The following is an 18,916-nucleotide window of genomic DNA, read 5'->3' as shown; positions in this document are numbered from 1 at the left end:
CCAAGACCTCCAAGCTTGAGTTTTCAAGCCTTCTGGAGATCAAAGTCTCTCTTCATCACCACATGGACTTTTCTGTGCTGTTACTCAACAAACCCAGTCCAGCTTCTCTAAGGGCCAGTGGCTGAGTTCCCAAGAGACAAGGAGGGAAGGGAAGGAACTTCTAGTTTTCTAAATATTGCAACACATGGGGGCATATGAGCATGAAGGGCAAAAAGGCCTGTACGTTTTTCTCAAATAAAGTGTAAATTAAAAATGTAGAAACTTTAGATGGATTTTAGTTATTTATAAACTAGATCCACCTAAATGGAGCAGTGGTTACACTCCTGAAACCCCTAAGACTATGGGTTCCCTGCACATATTCCCTCATCCTTATCACTTCAGTGCACAGAAACTGGACTTACATCTCCTTGCATTCTTTGCCTGAGGGCTTTCTCTGGCCAGGAGCCTATTTTTTAGAACTACCAGGGAAATATTGCTATCTAGGTAGCCCTCAGTCAATGACCGATAGAAGTGGTAGATAAATATCCCAACTCTCTTGCTTCTAAGGTGTGTGTTCTACACTGGCTTCTGGTGTGATCCAGCCCCAGTTACCCACCATGATAGCATGCTCTTAAGCACACCCTTTATTGGTTTCCTTCCCTTCCCCTTTTTACTTCCCTGCACCCCCTACTGGTAGCTTTCTAGCATTACCTCCCAAATAAACTACTTGTACCTACCTGAACCTTTGTCTAAATGCCTGCCTTAGGGAAACCCAAACTCTTATTTTCGTTCTCTGAGCCTGTCTTCCACAGGCATATAGAGGCATTGACCATGGAAAGAGGACCTCCCTAGGTATCGCTGCAGACTCAGCTAGATTCAGGCTAGTTGAGTCAGAAGATAGCACATCTTGTCTGACTCCAGATTCAGTGTATTGTGTGTTAAGTATCTTCTGCTCATATAGCTTATACTGTGTCTTTTATAAGAGAGCACAGAACTCATAATAAGTGTCTAGGTTTCTAAATATCCTCAGAAAAGAATTCCTTTTGGCTTGTAGGCTCATATATTTATAGTTTCTTTGTTAGCCCAATAAAGGACATCATTTCTCTTCCACCTACAAAAGTACTAATTAGCAAGTAATAATTCTAAGTAAGTGCAGTGGAGGTGGTATGTGGGACCTTTTGTAACTATTTTTAAATTTTTCATTGTTGCTGATAATCTTTAAGTAAATTTTAAGAGACTAACCTCTACCTAAGAGAAGATATTTATTAGTATATATAATTGGGTGTCACATGCTAATTACCTTATTGCTTCACGATTTAACTAAGATAAGGACATCTATCCAGGAGGACCAGAGAAGTTCTGTGCACCATATTGAAAGCAGAACCCTTTCTTCTTACATCCAGTGGCTGTGTGCAGTATCTCCTGAATAAAAAGGTGATTTCACATGCTTTTTCTAAGCTGCCTTTCCCACTTCAGCCCCACTTTCTTCCCTTGAATGTCAAAGGTGCCCATGTTCATGACATCACATCTGTAGTTTGAGCAGGAGGGAAGGGACTTAAAAACATATTAATCTTTGTGGGCAGAGTGTCATCTTTCCTCTCTATTTCCCTTCTTCCAAGGAACTAAGAGTACCAAAGAATGATACTCATGGTTGTCCCTGTAACCAACCTCGTCTGGTTCTTTGCAAATAATGAAAACATTTGTGACATTCAACCTTTTCTTAATCTTGGAAGTATTTCCTAACTATCCATTTGGCTCTCCTAAAAGATCAAATTCCTTATTTTTGATGGGTGTTATCTTTTTCTATACTTTAATTTGCAAACTTTTAAAACTGCCAGTGTCTCTTTAAGGGGTGTGGGGCTAATAAAGCAAGGGTTGAGCCAAGCTCCTATTCCTCCCACTCTGATTTAAACTTAGGCATGAAAGCCTTGAAAATTGGAACAAATGTGTTATGATTTGGTTATGGGCTGGTCAACTTCAGTCCAAATTGCTAGAAAACAAGTACTTTATCACTAATATTATGTCCCCTCTGATAAAGCTAACTTCATGGTTGATCTAATTATTAGATTGAGCTATCAATGTAGTTTTTGTAGAGCAAACCAGCTGACTCTCACTAATTTATGATTGTTCAATCAAATACCTATCTTGTAGCCTTGATCCCTCATTCTTTAAACTAGTGCTACTCAATATGAGGTCTGCTAACTGGTGGTGTATCAGCATCCCTAGAGAAATTGTTCTTTACTCTCTGGGCTGACATGCTTCTGGAATCCTAAAATAAAAATGGCTGGTTCCTTAGAGAACAGTGAGAAAGTGTGGGATATTTTTTGGTGGAAGGACAAACTGATAGATGTAATAGGTAGCAAATCATTACTGAGAGAGATGAAGGGTGCAGCATCCAGGCTGACTATTGGCACGGGAGGAAGAGGTTGCCAAGGGAAGTGCATGGACCCAGGGTCAGGAGACCTGAGCTTTACTTCTGCCTCTGCCAAATATCAGCTCTGTAATCTTGGGTCAAATCTTTGAACTTCAATACATGAGAATAGTGGCCTAAACAGTAGTTTTCAATGTGCTGACTGCTACCAGAACAAGAAACACATTTTACATCACAACCCTGCATACACACACATACATATACTGTACACATGCACACACATGTAACAGAAACAATAACTTCATAAAACAATACTTCATGTAGTGCACCTTGGTATTTTTCTATTTTCTTCTATTTCATTATTTTAAAAATACTAGTCATTACCTGCTGAATGGATTTAACAATCCACTAATGGGTCATGCCCTGCAGTTTAAAAAAAGCACACAACTCTATAATTTCTGAGGTCCCTTCCAGTGGTAGTATCTAATGACTCTGCTAGCTGCCTAAAAGGAATTTTCTTAAAACAATAGATGAACTGTGACAGATGGCTACATGCTTACATTCTGGAGGAAGTGCATGGTGTATAACATAGCAGCAGAATGACCTGAAGATAAACAAGTAAATTATAAACTGCTTCCAAGGAGTTTACAGTTCTGCAGCTCTGACAGTGACTCAGAGATTTGGGATCTCCAAGTCATTACACTGAATGCTGCCCAAGTCAACATCAGAGACTGAGGATCCGAACTGCCAGAGAAGTCACAGACTCTCTGGTAGTGGGCAGCCTTCTTTTCAGTTTTCAGATTGTCAGACAGCCGCCCTCCCACCACCACCACCAGAGTGCTCTCTAGTGGCCTCATCTTTGTTTATACATCAGTTATCAAAAGACAGGAAAATAAAGAAAAAAGAAAAAGAGAAACTTGGAGAGCTCCATACTTTCCTCTTTTGAACTTGGACCCCAATCCTGGCCTCTTGGTCTTCTTTTGTTTCCAGTCCAGGAAAGGGAACTAACCTTTAGTAAGCAGTAACATGGCAAGGACTTGATCATTTCATTGGATCCTCAGAACTTTTCTATAAAGGTTCTAGGATTCCAACTTTACAGAGGAGGGTACAGAGGCCCAAAGAGTTCACTAACTCATTCTGGATCCACTGGTGCTATGATAAATCCCCAGCTTTCCATCCCAGAGTCCAGGGCCATTCCCCAACTGCATCCTGCCATAGCTTGAATACAAAGTCTTTCAGAGTGGATGATATAACCTCACTTAATTTTGGTGACTAGTAGAAATAAGAGTCATAAACAGAACACAACAGGACTCATGACTCAGAGAACAGAAGGTCCAAATCCTCATTTGTAAAGATGGGACTGGAATCCTGGGAATGTTTGGTAACAAGCACAAGGGCATAGAGCAGCAAGTAGAACCCAGGTTTCTAGTGATCTTTCCACAGAATGTTGGACATTAAAACAACAATATCAGTAATAATTAAACAGTACTCCTGGTATTTTGTTTTAGAAGATGGAAAAATATTTCTATGGGAAGAATAAATAAGTACACAGACATTTTTCATTCTCTGGGTGCTGTAATGTTTCAGTGTAACCAAAAAATGCAGGTTTGGCTGTCTGCTGTAAGGAAAGCCAAACTTGTAAGATAGACGCTGGTGCAAAAAGAAAGAGGTTTTATTCAGGTGCCACCACCTAGGAGAATGGTGGACTCCTGTATCAAAGACCATCTCCCCTTCCTGCTGAAGGCTGCTGCTTTTCTTATAAGGATAGGGAGGGGAGGCCTTTTTTGCCCATCCAATCATTTTTCTAACTTTTGGTGGGCTGGGTGTAAGAACCGCCCCTTGCGCCATCTTGCCAGTAGGAGAGTTTCTCTGAGGCTCCTTGCTGGTCTACAGCAGCAGAGAGGGGGGCTGCAGGAACCCCGTCAGGAAGCCTGGAGTTGATGCTGCCACCCCTCCCCCCATGCTGGACACGGTGCCCGCACATCTGAGGGAGCCAGTTGGAGTCCACAGGACACCTCTGGATCCTGGTGTGCTGGAGTCCTCCGCACAGCCTACCTTCAGCCCACCCCTCCAAAGTTGCCAGCCAGGACTGACAGCTGCTTATGGTAACATCAAGACACTGAAACTTGTCAGGAAGCTTAGATTTTTCTGATGCTGAGGGGTCTACATCGGATGCTATATCAATAGTGGTGGGCAAGTCAGTATTATGGTTCTGCAGACTAGGAAACCCAGCAGTAGGGACAGACTGGGAACCTGGCTATGGTGTTGGGCTGCTCCACAGGTGGCAGAGCCTTTGCTTCTCCACACTGCCAAGCAGAATGGGCAAGGGGCTGGTTGCCAACAAAGGAAGAGAGGCGGGAATAAATGGTTTCACTTGGTGAAATTCCCTCCCTAGTTCCCTAACAAATCTGAGAACTCATACAGCAGCAACAGAGACCCTAAGTAGATTTTCATTTTGCTTACCAAACTGATAACTGCTGAGGATTATCTTATGCATAGCAGGGATCCAGGGAACAAATCTGTGACATATCTGTGACACTGACTATTTCAGATGCTCATTAATATGTTAATGTGTTAACACACTCCCTGCTGCTTTCTGTCACAGAGCATCAGAGTGGATGGTTTGTGGAGAAGTATGTTCCTGGCAAGACAGCTATGTGATGGGGGGTGGGTGTGATAGGTTGAAGGGCAGGAAGGTTAGCAAGGTGTATGTGGGTAGTTAATCCTGTAAGAACTCCAAGAACATTCTAAAATATCTCTTCCCCCCTGCCCTGGCAGGTGTGACTCAGTTGGTTCCTGGTCATCCTGTACACCAAAGGGTGGTGGGTTCTATCTTGGTCAGGGTCCATACCCAGGTTGCAGGTTTGATCCCTGGTTGGAGTGCATGCAGGAAGCAGCTGAACATCTTTCTCTCTCACATCAGTGTCTCTCTCTCCCTCTCTCTCTCTCTCTCTCTCTCTCTCGCCCTTCCTCTCTCTAAAAAATCAATAAAAAATAAAAATATCTTCCCTCTCTTGAAGAGATAGAAATTCCATTTCTGAGTAACTTTGCAACATTTTCTGAAATTTTCACCCTAGGTATCATTCAAACTTTGATTTCAGCTGTCACCTTCCCCCTTTTAAAGTCCTGAGAGGCTGGGAGAAGGAAGACAATGTAGCATGGGTAGAGAGCGAGTGGCAGGGGTGGAGACTTGAGGTAGAGAAGCTTTCTAGGAAGAGAGGCCAACAATAAACAATTTTGTACTTCTCCCAGGGCTAATAAAGCTTTAAAGGAGTGAGAGGCTCATGAAGCCAGGAAAGGCAGTGTTGAACAAGTACCAAACCTAGCAGGAGAGGGATATACTGGGGACTTGAGAGGGTTGGGGCAAGGTTATATCTGCCCCTGAATTTTACCCCTTTCTAACAGTTCCTAAACTCAAGTATCCTCCTGCCCTTAAAAAAGGGCCTGGCCTTTCCAAGAGAGTGGTAGCCATTAGTTTTCCTCAACTTCCACACCAGCTCATTTCAGATGAACTCAGTGACCCATGCTTTCAATACATCACTGTGAATCAAGGTCTAGACAATTCCATTATCCCCAGAGCTCAACAGGGGGAATGAATTAAGTCTGGTCTATAAAGACTTCACTGCTCTGTAGACATTTCCTACAATGTCATTTTCTTCCAGCAGTTTGGTGTTTGCGGTGCTGTTTGTGTTTCTATAATATGACAAGTCTACTGGGCACTTTTTGAAAGATTCACTGAGTTCTTGGTTATACCTAATACTATGGGTGACACAAAAAGTATCAGTTCTGAATCCTTTATTTTGATTTTGAGAAGCACTAAATACTTTTATATGGCAGACATCCCACTTCACCCCACTCCCCAATCAGCCTTATCTTAGGCAAACTTATTTCAATACTAGAGGCCCAATGCACGAAATTTGTGCACTGGGGGGGTGGTCCCTCAGCCCGCCTACTCACTCTTTACTGCCTGCCTGCTCACTCCTTACTGCTTGGCTTGGCTCGCTGCTCCTTAGCATTGCCACAGAGGCTGGAGAGGCTCCTGCCACCGCCACTGTGCTCACCAGCCATGAACCCGGCTTCTGGCTGAGAAGTGCTCCCGCTGTGGGAGTGCACTGACCACCAGGGGCAGCTTCTGCCTTGAGTGTCTGCCCCCTGGTGGTCAGTGCATGTCATAGCAACCGGTCTTTCTGGTCATTCTGCCGTAACAGTCTCTGGGCTTTTATATATATATTTAGACTGGTTTTAGAAAGCTACTTGCTTAGAAGCCAAAGATGTTTTTTAACCCCAGATCTTCCACTTGCCAGGTGTGCGATTTTGGAAATTCACTTACTTTTTCGGAGTTTCTGTTTCCTTATTTGTAAAATGGGAGCAATATTTTAATCCTTGCATTATGTGACAATGTCATGAATATAATGGATTTGGCTTAGAGCTTAGCATATGGCTGGAGCTCTTTGCAAGAGCCTATAGTCTTGGACAGGAGAAATGATACTTACACATAAACTTTTTTTCCTGCTGTAGGGGATAAAAAAATACACATAGCCCTATTTCATATTGCAACCCATACCATTATCTGTCCCTTTCTTGGAGAGCAGTAACAAAGGGAGGACAGAAGGACAACTAAGTAAGGCAGGTGACTGGCTCTAGGGAAATAGATAAAATAGTGGGAAGGTGTATTAGTTTTCTATTGTCACATAACAAATTATTACATATTTAGCAGCTTAAAACAACACCCATTTATAATCTTGCAATTTCCGTGGGTCAGTATTCTGGGCATAGGTTAACTGGGTCTTCTGCTCTGGGTCCCATTGATCTGCAATCAAGGTTTTGGCTTGGGCTTATTTCTCATCTGAGGCCTGATGAGGGGGTCTATTCCAAGTTCATTGGTTGTTGCCAGAATTCAGTTCATTGAGATTATAGGACTGAGACTCTTAGCTCTGAGAGGTTACTGACCATTACTTGTCATGTGGCCTTCTCTACATTGTGGCAGTTTGTTCTTCAAGGCCAGCAGGAGAGAGTCTCTTCTGCTTCTTGTCTCTTTTTAAGGCATGGGTGGGAAATGTCAGGCTCATGGGCTGTATAAGGGCCGCAAAATCATTTGGTCTGTCCCTGCCATGGCAACTGCAGATGGGACTCGAAATTAAATAAATCTAGAAGCTTTTTTCATGGGAACATAAATTTATATTCAGTGAATTATATTAAGGGAATGATGTTATAAATATCCAAATGGCCCTTGGCAGAAAAAAAGGTTCCCCACCCCTGTTTTAAGGACTCACCTGATTAGGCCAGATACATTCAGGATACTTATATCCCTTTTGATTAACTGGAAGTAAACTGAGTAGGGATCTTAAAATCCCTTTTGCAAGGTAATGCAACATAATTTACTGGTTCTACCTAAACTCAAGAGCAGGGGACTATACAGGATATGTACATGAGAGGGCAGTAATCTTGGTGGCTATCCTAGGATTCTACCTACCACAGAGTGATCCTTGGATGTATCCAAATAAGCAGGGGAGAAATCTTTTTGGTTCTCTTTGTATCATATTTATGAGAAAAAAAACATTACTGGGAGTAATAAGCCAGCTGTATTGCATGGCTTAGCCATTGTGAAATTGTTAAACAGGGAGAAAAGGGGACAGGGTGAACCTGAAGATATGGGACAGCCTTGCAATGGCAATGGTAGAGTGAGCTTATGAATGAGTGAATTCAAGTTTCGCTGGACTGTTAGTTAGGAAAAGGAATAGATATTTTAAAGAAGGAAAATGAGATAGTTTTCCCTGGAAGAGCTCTATTATTAGTGTCTGTCTGTTTGCCTCTGGTGGACACATAATACTGTTAATGCTCTATAGCCAAAGGACAAAACGGAAAGCAAAGTCATTACAGAGTTTTCCTTCCCTTCCCTAAGAGATAAACATTATTGTAGCCACTGATGAGTGAAATTTTCACTTGTTAATGCATGGCAGGAATCCGTTATTGCTTCTCAGCAAATAAAGAAAAATACCAGGGAAGAGGTGAGGATTCCTAGCCCTGAAGGCTGTATTGTGAGAGCTGGTTCTTGCCAGGAACCATGACTTGGCTGCCCACTCTGGAGCTCACATATTAGTCTTTGCATCTGCAAATCCACAGTCCTGAGAAGCAGGCAGTTTAGCAGCCCAGAAACTCAGAGTTGGCCTGCCCAGTAGGCACAGTAAGAATGTGTTTAGGGCATCAAAAAGCAGGGGCACCAAAAACTGCTTTTTTCAAATAACCTGATATTTAATAAGAAAAGAGAATTTTGCTGAACTTCATTACATTTTTTACAATATGCTAATTCATTCTTTAATTTGAGACCTACTGCAAACAGGTGGAGGTGGAGGAGTGGGGAGTATAATCTTTTTGGTGTTTATGGCCTTTAGAATCTAGTGGGCTTAAGTAATCCCCAGGGAATTGTATAATGAAACAGGAGGAATCTGCCAGAGATGACATCTTCCAACCTGTTGCTTCCGGGTAGAATCATACCTAAACCATTTCCACACAGAACCAGAGAATGTGCACTCCATGTTTTGTTCTGTGCTATATCTGAGCACCTAGTTCTGTGCCTGGGACATAATAGCTATTTAGAAAACATTCCATGTGTAGATGGATGTTTCCATTTTCAGCAGTTTCTTTCCTTCCCCCATGTGTCCCAATCTCCCTTCACTCCTGAAAGATTCCAAGGAATAATGAGATAACATTTTGTGTTTCTCAAACTGCCTGTTGATAAAAAAAAAATAATCCAGGGCCACTTTTCAAATACACAGATTACTAGGCCTCTCTGTGGGAAACTTTGGTTTAAGAAGTCTAGGCTGGAGCCCAGGAATCTGTGTTTTTGATCATTACTTCTGATGAATCTTCTCTTTAGATCAATATTGAAATAAATAGCAGGAGCTCAGCTCTCACCACACAAAGATTGAGACACTTGATCCAGTTCTGAGAGAATGAGGGGCTGTAAGAGTTCTGGTCTACTCCCAAGTTATGTGGGCCCAGCTCCGAATCCTGGTTTCTCCCTTCCTAAAGGAATGGATCTAGGAGAGGAAGTACTTGGAAGCTCCTCTATTTTTGGGACTACCCACTAAACTTCATGCCTCGTCTTTCCCCCAGGCAAGCTTTCTGTTCTGTCCCTTCTCCCAGCCACAACTAGCATATTAAGTCACAGCCACCTCTGTTGGGTAGGAGTTGACCTCTGCATCCAGAGAGAAGCTAACTTTTTAGTCAATCCTGGTCACTGAATCTGAGTGTCCCTCTGATGGTGGCTAAATAAAGCCTCTGTTTTTAGCACTCCCCTTTACTTTACACTTGAGAAAAGGGAAGAACTGATCCACATATGGCCTGCTCTTTCTATCCCAAGGCCTCCCATACCTCATCTGATGCCTGAAGAGGCTGACTTCTCCCTCAGCAATTCCTCCTAGGTTTTCTTATCCCCAGGACCTAGTGACTCCTGACTGGTTCCCCAAACACTTATAGTTTCCAAGGAAAGGATTGAAGTTTTAGAGTAGCTCAAGGAAAAAAGTTGCTGCTTTTATTCTTGGCTCCATAAAACTCTTTCCTAAAATACTATCTCCTACCCAGGAAGATAATCGTGGGATCTCTAACCCTTGGGCTTGAATTCTTGGCAATTAAACACAAAGAAAGGATAAATCTAGGTCAAAGGGATTAATATGCTCTGTAGCTGAAGGTGAGAGAATATAACAGACTATTTATTATTATGGTTGGCTAATACAATAGCCACCTATGGCTATTTATATTAATTTATTTTTTTTAAATTAAAAATTTAAAAGTACTTAATAGCCAATGTACCACATTGAATGACACAGTTATAGAGAGCATTTCATCAGCACTGTTTCAGGGGCATGGCATTGCCCTTTGACCCTGTCAATGTGGTGTTTCTTTAGCATCTTTGGAAATATGTCTTTGTTTCTATTGGTACTCTTTGTGGGTATGATGCATTATTCTAGAAAAACACACTACTGATGACTGCATTAAAACACAAAAGCAAAACCAAAAATAACTGCCATAAATACAGTAGTTGGAGGGAGGTACATTATCAAAAGGCTGCATTTTCCCCAGTTTTCTTTTTTCTAATCCCCTTCTGCAAAAGCGTTCTTCCTTCTTTTTCATTTACCTTTCTGTTGTATCTGTAAAGTATCTTATTCTAGGTATGGCTTCTCAGACACAGTGAAATGGTAGACTTGACCTCAAAAAGAAAAGGATCAGAGAAAAACCAAAAGTCTGTTTAGGGCACAGGAATACACATTTGGGCAGAATGCCCCCAAATCACATACCAGGAAAAAGGGAAAGAAGCAGAAAGGCACAGTGAGACTGGGAGGAGCTAATGAGCCCAGGACAGGGGTCTAGTCTGGAAAGTAGGTCTGGAGGGTAAGGCAGACTGGGCCAGTACTCACAATTCCTGAGGCTGGCAGGCTGCCCAGGTGCTCAGGAGTTCCTTTGTGCAAGAATTTCCTCTTCAGAATCCTCCCTCTTAGGAGCAGCTTCTTCCATAAGAATTTGCCTTCAGCTCATGAGTGATCGCCATCCTAGACTCAGTGTGTACATAAAGAAGATATAATGGGCTAATTGTTGTGCTTTGAGGAAGGAGGCCTCCATCCCTGATCTCTTGGATGAGTTGCAAGGACTGTGCTCCTCTCCTTACCAGCACTGTCTGTGGTTTCCCTCTCTTAACACCCATACCCATGTAATGGGATCTTTAATGCTTGTGTTCTCCCCTAGGTGAAACTAGGGAGACTGAGTAATGCTTTGAAACATGGCAGACAATGAGGTTGGCAGGTCAAAGGCATTATAAGGTTTAAATAGTGAGGGTCGGGGGCCAAGGATCACAGAAGACAGAAAGCAGGGCAAGCAAGGGGCAAATTGAGGTGGGCATCAGGAGCAGGTGTGTAGAACTATACACCGAGTGGCCAGATTATTATGACTGGCCAGATTATTATGACCACCCCATCAGTACTTTGTTGGGCCACCTTTTGCCTTCAATACTGTGGCGATTCTTCTTGGCATTGACTCCACGAGATGTTGAAAGGTGATGCAAGGAATCTGTCACCATGCCTGATGGATAGCACTGTCCAGTTCTGTGAGATTTGATGGTTGTGGAACCAGCTGCCTGATGGCTCTTTTAACTTCGTCCCACAAATGCTCAATTGGATTGAGATCTGGTGATTGTGGGGGCCACCTAACCAAGGTACAGTCTCCCTCATGTTCTTGAAATCATTCCTGCACAATATGAGCACCATGGCATGGCACATTGTCTTGTTGGAAGAAGCCATCTCCATTGGGATACGCCATCAACATGATAGAATGAGCTTGTTCAGCAACAATACTTAGGTATGTTTGTGCTATTCAGATGTTTATAATGGTCTGGCCCTCTAGCAACTTCAGTGTGAAATTATAGCTCATTTGCCTACAAATGTCAGGTGGTCATAATAATCTGGCCACTCAGTGTATATAGTTCTGCGGCCCTGCAGCCAGAAGACTGGAGATGGGGCAACCTTTTGGACTCATTCCTGAGGCTTTTCTCTGCTTTCTTGGAAGGTAGGACCCACCCCCTACCCCTAAGCATGGCTGGCCACGGGCTTGTCCAGGTTGATCACAGTACAAAGTGAAGGTGTGGAGAAGAAGTTAGCTGGTTGGTGTTCTGGGGTTTCCCATCCCTTGGATGGGGGCAAAGGTTGTCCCTCTCTGTATTGTAAACTTCAAACCTTTCTTCAGTCTTGAGTGAGTTCCCAATGTGAATGCAGCAATCAGGACTTCCACTCTACCTGGACTCTGCCCCTGCCCCCTTCCCACCCCAGTGTCTGCCAAATGCACAGCTTAAAGCTACTGATGTATAATGCCCCATTTCCCTTTTTGTCTTGCAGCTGTCTCCAACCTGGACATTGAGAGTAAGCTGAGCGTGTACTACCGTGCACCGTGGCACCAGCAGAGAAACATCTTCCTCCCGGCCACAAGGCCACCCTGTGTGGAGGAACTGCACCGCCATGCCCGGCAGAGCCTGCAAGCCCTGCGCAGAGGTAATTAATCCCAGGCTTGGAGGGCTTTTCAAGGAGAGAACTCAGAGAATGTCCCATTCAGTTGTTCTCTCTCCCATTACTCGCAACACTTCCTTTTGTTATAGCAAGTATTTTGAAACACTCCCTTTTCTAACCTGAAATGAAGTCATAGATAATATAAACTACCTATACATATAATTAAAAGTAGCATTATGGTCTAAATATGATAATAAACAGAATTTAAAAAGAAAATATTTATTGTGATAGTAATACTTGCAACATGCAAATGCCTGGGCATGACTACACTAGAACACATAATGAAGCAGGGTTTGCACCTATCAAAGTAGCTTTGAATTAAAAACAATCACAAGTCATTCTGAAAAAAAAATTATCGGGGAATGAAGGGGTTGAGGGGTAAGAGGACACACCATAAACAGTGGTGCATTCAGAGTACATGAAACATGATCCAAAAAACCACACACACCCTTGGATTATAACTAAAAGGGATTTAGGTTTGATTCAGAAATAGGTTCTAGAGTTTCCCTTTACAAGAAGTTCTGGTGGGATATTTGGGTGACTTGGGGCACTGTTTCATTGTTCAGGACTGTCCTGTACATTGTAGGACAGCTGTCATCCTTGGCTCCTGTCCAGTCATAAAACAACCAGACCTCTCCCATAGAGCTCTTCTGCTCCTGCTGAGAATCAGTGATCTGGTCCATTCTACAGTAGAGCACGTGGAAGCCTAGAGATGTCAGGAAACTTGCTCAGGGTCACATATAGCAGGTTAGGTACAGTGCCAGGACCCAGACCTAGGCCTCCAGACCTCCAGCCAGAGCTCTTTCCCTCTTCACTATACACCGTGTTCTAGGTAAATAACTAAATATTTCTATTTTGGTTTCTCTCACAGTCCTGAGAAAGCTGGAGTTAGGCACATAGCAGTCAAGGTAAAAGATACAGCCCTTTCTTACACTGGCTACTTTTCAGTGTCTTAAAATCATTCTAATTAGGACAAGGAGATTACAATCTGGTATCATTCTCTTTGAGACTCCTAACTTGGGTATCAGAAGTTGGCATGTCAGCTTTTTTGGCCTTTAGATTTGTGCTATGGAGAAGATAGTGCCTGTACATTCAATGTCTTTGTTCCAAATTCTTAATGCTCCTTTAAAAAACTGTATCTTGCAAAAGTATTAATATTCAAATAAAATATTTTAAAGTCACTATCAAAATGGGGAAATAAATTGACAAATGTTGGTTTCAGCTTATTTTTTTCACATATGTATGACTTCTCCCTTTTCTCCAATTCCTTTAATAAAAGAGCTAACCTACTGATATCCCTAACACAATTGTTTCTCAAAATTCCCCTTGGGTATTAGTAATAGACACTGTGATGCTTACAATGAAGAATGATGATCAGTATCCTCTAGAAAGAAGTATCTCTGGCATTTTTATTATTCCTTTGATATTATACATGGCTTAAAAGGCCTTCTTTACCAAATTTTTAGTGCAAGCCACCTTCTGGAAATCTTCCCTAAAACTCTTGCCATTCCTTTGCAGGTTGGATTAGACACCCTTCCCATAATATCCTGTGCATCTTCCCATCATGTCACTTATAAGCTTATATTATAACTAAAAACCTATAGGCCTATCTTCCACCATTAATCCATGGGCAACTCAAGGGCAAGGATATTATTAAATTTTTTTTATTCAAAGCATTTAACATGAATGTGACAGGTCCTCAATGAATGTGCAACTGAATGAAATTCTGCAGAAAACTGGTTGAGCATTGCGAGCACAGAATGATGACAGGGAAATGTGATCATTCTCACTAAATACTTTCTTTGATCCCATCATTAGAGAGCTCAAGTAACATTAGCCCTTTAGCCATAATTATTTTTATCCTTTTATTATTATTATTCATAAATCAGTCTTGATTCAATTTTTCCAGGTTCAACCAGATAACTTTAAGCTGTTCATAGCTATCATATTTCACTGTGTTGTCAGGTTTGGGCTTAATGGCATAACTGAGAAACAGCAAGTGCCAATATCAGTTTTCTGTGAACTTCCTCCTAGGGGCTGAGAGAGGGATGTGGGGGCTCATGGGGTTTGGAAGGAAGACCCTGGAGCTGCATCTTGCCTCCACAGACTGGCTGGCTTTGTGGTTGTCTCAATAGCAAATCTTGGGTGTGGTGGTTTTAATAGCACTGCAGAGAGCCATAAACAGAAATTATAGGCATCATAGAATTAAAAACATGCAGTGTAGAATTAAAATTAGAAAGTGACTTTTTTTTTTAACCTTGTCCAAGAAACACAGCGGCTTAGCAGTGCCATCAACAGAATAGTACTTCTGCCATCTGGTGGCCATGACTAATTCTGACCTATCAGACAATGGCCTTGCTCAGCAAATGCTGCAGTGAGTTTCCCTGTAGATTTTCTATTTGGACAGCTGGAATATCCCGGCTTCCACCAGGGGGGAGAGGATACTGAAGCTATAAGGAGGGAGCTGGAATATTGAGATCAGAACCTAGAAATTGGCTGCATTCAAGATCTGTTCAATAGCAAACCACTCAACAATGTCTATTGAGGGTCAGACATTGTGATAAACCTGGGATTCAGACAGCAATAATGTTATTGTCCCTGCCCACAAGGAATTCCTGATCTAGTTAGGAAGATAAGTAACCAGGTAATTTCAACATTGTGATATGAGGCTCAGAGAAAAGGCAATAATTATGTAATGGAGCTTCAGGGAAGGCTCCCCAGAAGAAGTAGCACCTTAATGTATTTCAAGTTATTTAGAATCTGATTCCTCTTTTTCCTCCATTTCTTAGCAATTCTTTATACTCAGAGACTATAATGGCTTTGAGTAATGCCATTGTTTATGTTTGTAAGATAGGGAGAGATTACTAGATGGCTAAAAAGAGATATTTATATTTTATATTTTCTTTCCTTTCAAGTTGCAGGGCTAAGGTTTAAGTTCCATTTACCTACAGTAATAAGAACCAAGGCTTGACTGTAGTGTCAGGCTCTAGTAGACAAATGTTCTCCCCACCCCACCACCAGAGAAGAGCATTATCAGGGAGCCATTAATCTAGCCTGCTTGCTCCCTGCCTAGGGTGAATGAAAGAGATCTATTTAAGAAAGTGTAGGAGGGAAGCAATTGAATGGGAAATTGAGTCAATGTCTCCCTCCGGACTCCTCCCTTCCTTCCACCTTTTCCTAACCATTGACACCTGTATTCTATTCTTCATTATGAATTTAAGACTGCCAAAGCTTTTCCTTGCACTGCTCATTTAGTAAAAATCCCACTGTTTGCTTGTAGAGAAAAATGAGGGTGGTACTGGAGGTAGGCGCTGTAACAAAGAAGACATTTATCTAAAAAATGTAGTTAGTTCTGTTTCCTGATAAACATTGGCTGTGAAGGCAGTTTAGCTAAGACTACCTACATGGTGATGAAGACTTTTTCTGTTTGCTAATTGGAGTCAACATTTGACTAAAGAATCCCAAGAAAAGGAAAATGGGGATTACTACCATGTTTTCCTGCCACAAACAAAGTCAGTAGTTTAGGCAGAGAGACCCACAGATAGCCAAATCAGACATAGAAAGAAATATGAAAGCTCAAGAGTGCACAGGTAAATTTAGAGTGTAGCACACTGACTACAGCGAAGAGGAAATGGGGCTGGCATTAACGAAGCCAGTGGAAACAGGCAACAGGACCTAGAGAAGGTCCTACCAATTAGTGAAAAAGATAGGGGTATGGAGTACATTCTAATATTAAAAGACTAGACTTTGACCAAAGCACTAATTCATTCTTCTTTCAGTCTCTTAACAAACATTTATTTAGACCACACTACATCTCAACCTAAATAAAATGTAGTCTCTGCCTTCCCACTAGTGATAAAGGCAGGCATGTAGCGATATCTTGATTTTTATTAATTCAGTGATAGAGTTATCAGGCCTTTGGAGAAAGGGCTTACTTCTGATGTCACCTGAGAGGATCAGCATAGTTAGTTCTGTTTCCTAACATGGGTAAAAAAACAAGTAGTGTCTTATGAGCTGTCAGATATTCTATATTCTATTATCAATATTCAAAGAATTAGAATGTGATAAAATATAATTATAATTCAATATTATAAGACCTAAGAAGTCTTGCTCTGATGAGTGAGAAAGTATGTTAGAGCCTTACAGTGCCTATAGATTAAGGAGTGGTAAAGAGCAGGGTCCTTGGGCCAAGTGTGTACCACTGATAGCTCGGCCTAGCCTCCCTGAGCCTGTTTAGGCATCTGCAGAAGAGGTGTGGTGTCAGCACCTACTTTGAGATGCATATAAGAGCTTTAACAAAGTGTCTTTGGCATAGGGCAATTGCTCAGTAAATATTGGGCATCATAGTTATAATTATTGATGTTCTGAGTAATGGTGATTTTAAATAATAGAAGAGATGATTAAGAAATATGCTGTACCAATATGTACCTTTGTCATGATGTAGTCATGAGATTTCAGGTCCTGGGCATGAGTATAGGCTAGTTTTTGGCAGGTGGAATGGCGTTTGGTGTGGCCAGTGTGTTAGGCTGGGCATGCCTCGGGGCTTATTTAAACACCCAGAAAGCTAAATGGTTCTCTTAGTGTCTCAGTGATTCCTGCTATGAAGTCAGCACCATTTCATCCCACATATGAAAATTTCTTGGCTTTTCCCAGTGGTAGCTTTACTCCTAAATCAGACAACTGTTGTCATTGAGAATTCTTTACTTTCCCTAGGAGCCCAGAGTTTCAAAGCCCTCTGAGTGTTATGGGTGACAGGGCTCAGATGACTGAAATTGTGTGCTGGTCACAGGCTCTCTAAACAAACAAACAAACAAAAGTAATAACTTAAACAAAAAAACAAAAGCCCTGATATATAGTTCTCACCAATACCTGTGGTATAAATTCTCACACTATGGCCTATTTCAAGCTACCAACAGTTTAAAAACTAGCTTGTAAAATTCCTGAACATACAGCACTCAGCACCCCTGAGCCTATATGAGCTGGTCCAGCACCTTCGAGATGGCTGTGAGCATTTATCCCTGGCACTTCCTGGGTGTCTCTGGCATGTCTGTGCCACCACATCTTCCACCATTGTCCTGGATATTTTTTGCTCATGTTGTTTTGAAATGAGGCACATTTAGAAATATGCTGCTTTTTCCAAACTCAAGATTGAACTATCTTGTATGAACATTATGAGATGGACCCATTGAAATGTAAGTGTATAACTTCATATTAATATGAAGTGAAAGTTTAGTTCAGAACCATTCTGAAAATCTTATTTGATATACAAATGAACTAACTTAGCAACTCACCTTTCTCCAGCCCTTTGCTCAGCCTCCCATCAAGACAAGAGACATTGAAAATGCCAAGTATGTTTATGCATTACTGCTTTTTCTGCCCCTAGAACATCGGAGCCGGAATGATCGCCGGGAGCAGAGAACTGCTGTGCCCCTTTCTGTAACTGCTCCTCCATTGCCAGCGTACCCCCCAGCTCACAGCCAGAGGAGGCGCGAAGTTAAGGAACGTCACTTCTTAACGGTGAGCTTTTGTGGCCAGCTGGCAGCCCTGTCCTTGCTCATCAGGAAGCAGGAGTAGGTTTTAGGAATTAGTTTCCCTCCTAGCGAAGGAGACTGGGCTGCCTGAGAGAGTGAATCATGTGCATTTGAAAACAACTTAATTTTCCCCCTTTCATTCCTGAAAAAAATGCCCTTTTCCCCCTTTTCTTTCTTTCTTTCTCTCTCTCTCTCTCTCTCTCTCTCTCTCTCTCTCTCTCTCTCTCTTTTTTTTTTTTTTTTTTTTTGCTAGAGTGGGGATACAGATATATATTTTTTTCAGTTCCTGGTTGTATAATGCAGTAAAGCAGTAACAATTAAGGAATCTAAAAATCAGAGGTAAATTTTACTTCAAATTCTTCTTCTGCACACAAACTGAAAGATTTAGGGCAGGTTACTTACCTTCTTTTCCTTCAGTTTCCTTGTCTGTAACACGAGGATATTAAGTGTATCTAGATTATAGTGTTTGCGGGTTAAATGGGACAAGGCATGAAAATAACTTAGCACAGTGCCTGGCACAGAGTAAGACCTCAATAAACGTTAACTACTCAACCACCACTATTATTCCTAGTCAAGTGAGAGTTTGGCTGATTCAATGGGATGAGCTGGGAGAGAACTTAAATGATGTGTTAACTTTCCATTTGTGCACTGTTCATTTCATCATTTCATGCTTCCCCATTCTATAAAGGAGGCTAGTTCTTCAGGGTAGCCAATTACCAGAGTGATATCATCACCAAAGGTGATTTCAGCCTTGCCCAGGTGGCTGTGGCTGTAGTTTAGACCAACCCCCAAGAATAGATCAGAGATGATGAAGCTGAACACAGCTCAGAACATCTGCATTCCCCTGCAGACTATTAGCAACCACTGCATAAACCATCAGCCCAGATGTGCCTTCTGGGGCCTCAGTGGGGACAGCTTTGTGCCTCTGAGTAGGGCATCATTGTCATGAGGGGCTATGGTTTTTGTGACCAAATCAGCCCATA

The 18,916-nt window shown here is 41.9% G+C and overlaps 1 protein-coding gene across 2 annotated transcripts in view; it reads left to right on the top strand.

Moving 5' to 3' along the window:
- Positions 1 to 18,916, top strand: part of NHS (NHS actin remodeling regulator) — a 98,107-nt gene that overhangs the window by 37,561 nt on the left and 41,630 nt on the right. For both annotated transcript variants that reach the window (XM_006088560.2, XM_006088559.1), the window contains exons 2-3: positions 12,235 to 12,387; positions 17,786 to 17,919. In XM_006088560.2, the coding sequence (XP_006088622.1) occupies positions 12,235 to 12,387; positions 17,786 to 17,919 (287 nt within the window). The remainder of the gene's footprint in view (positions 1 to 12,234; positions 12,388 to 17,785; positions 17,920 to 18,916) is intronic.

The sequence above is a fragment of the Myotis lucifugus genome, unplaced genomic scaffold (assembly GCF_000147115.1).
Source record: "Myotis lucifugus unplaced genomic scaffold, Myoluc2.0 scaffold_49, whole genome shotgun sequence".
Lineage (NCBI taxonomy): Eukaryota > Metazoa > Chordata > Mammalia > Chiroptera > Vespertilionidae > Myotis > Myotis lucifugus.
Note: the sequence above shows the minus strand (reverse complement) of the source record. Positions and strands in the feature narration are given on the sequence as shown.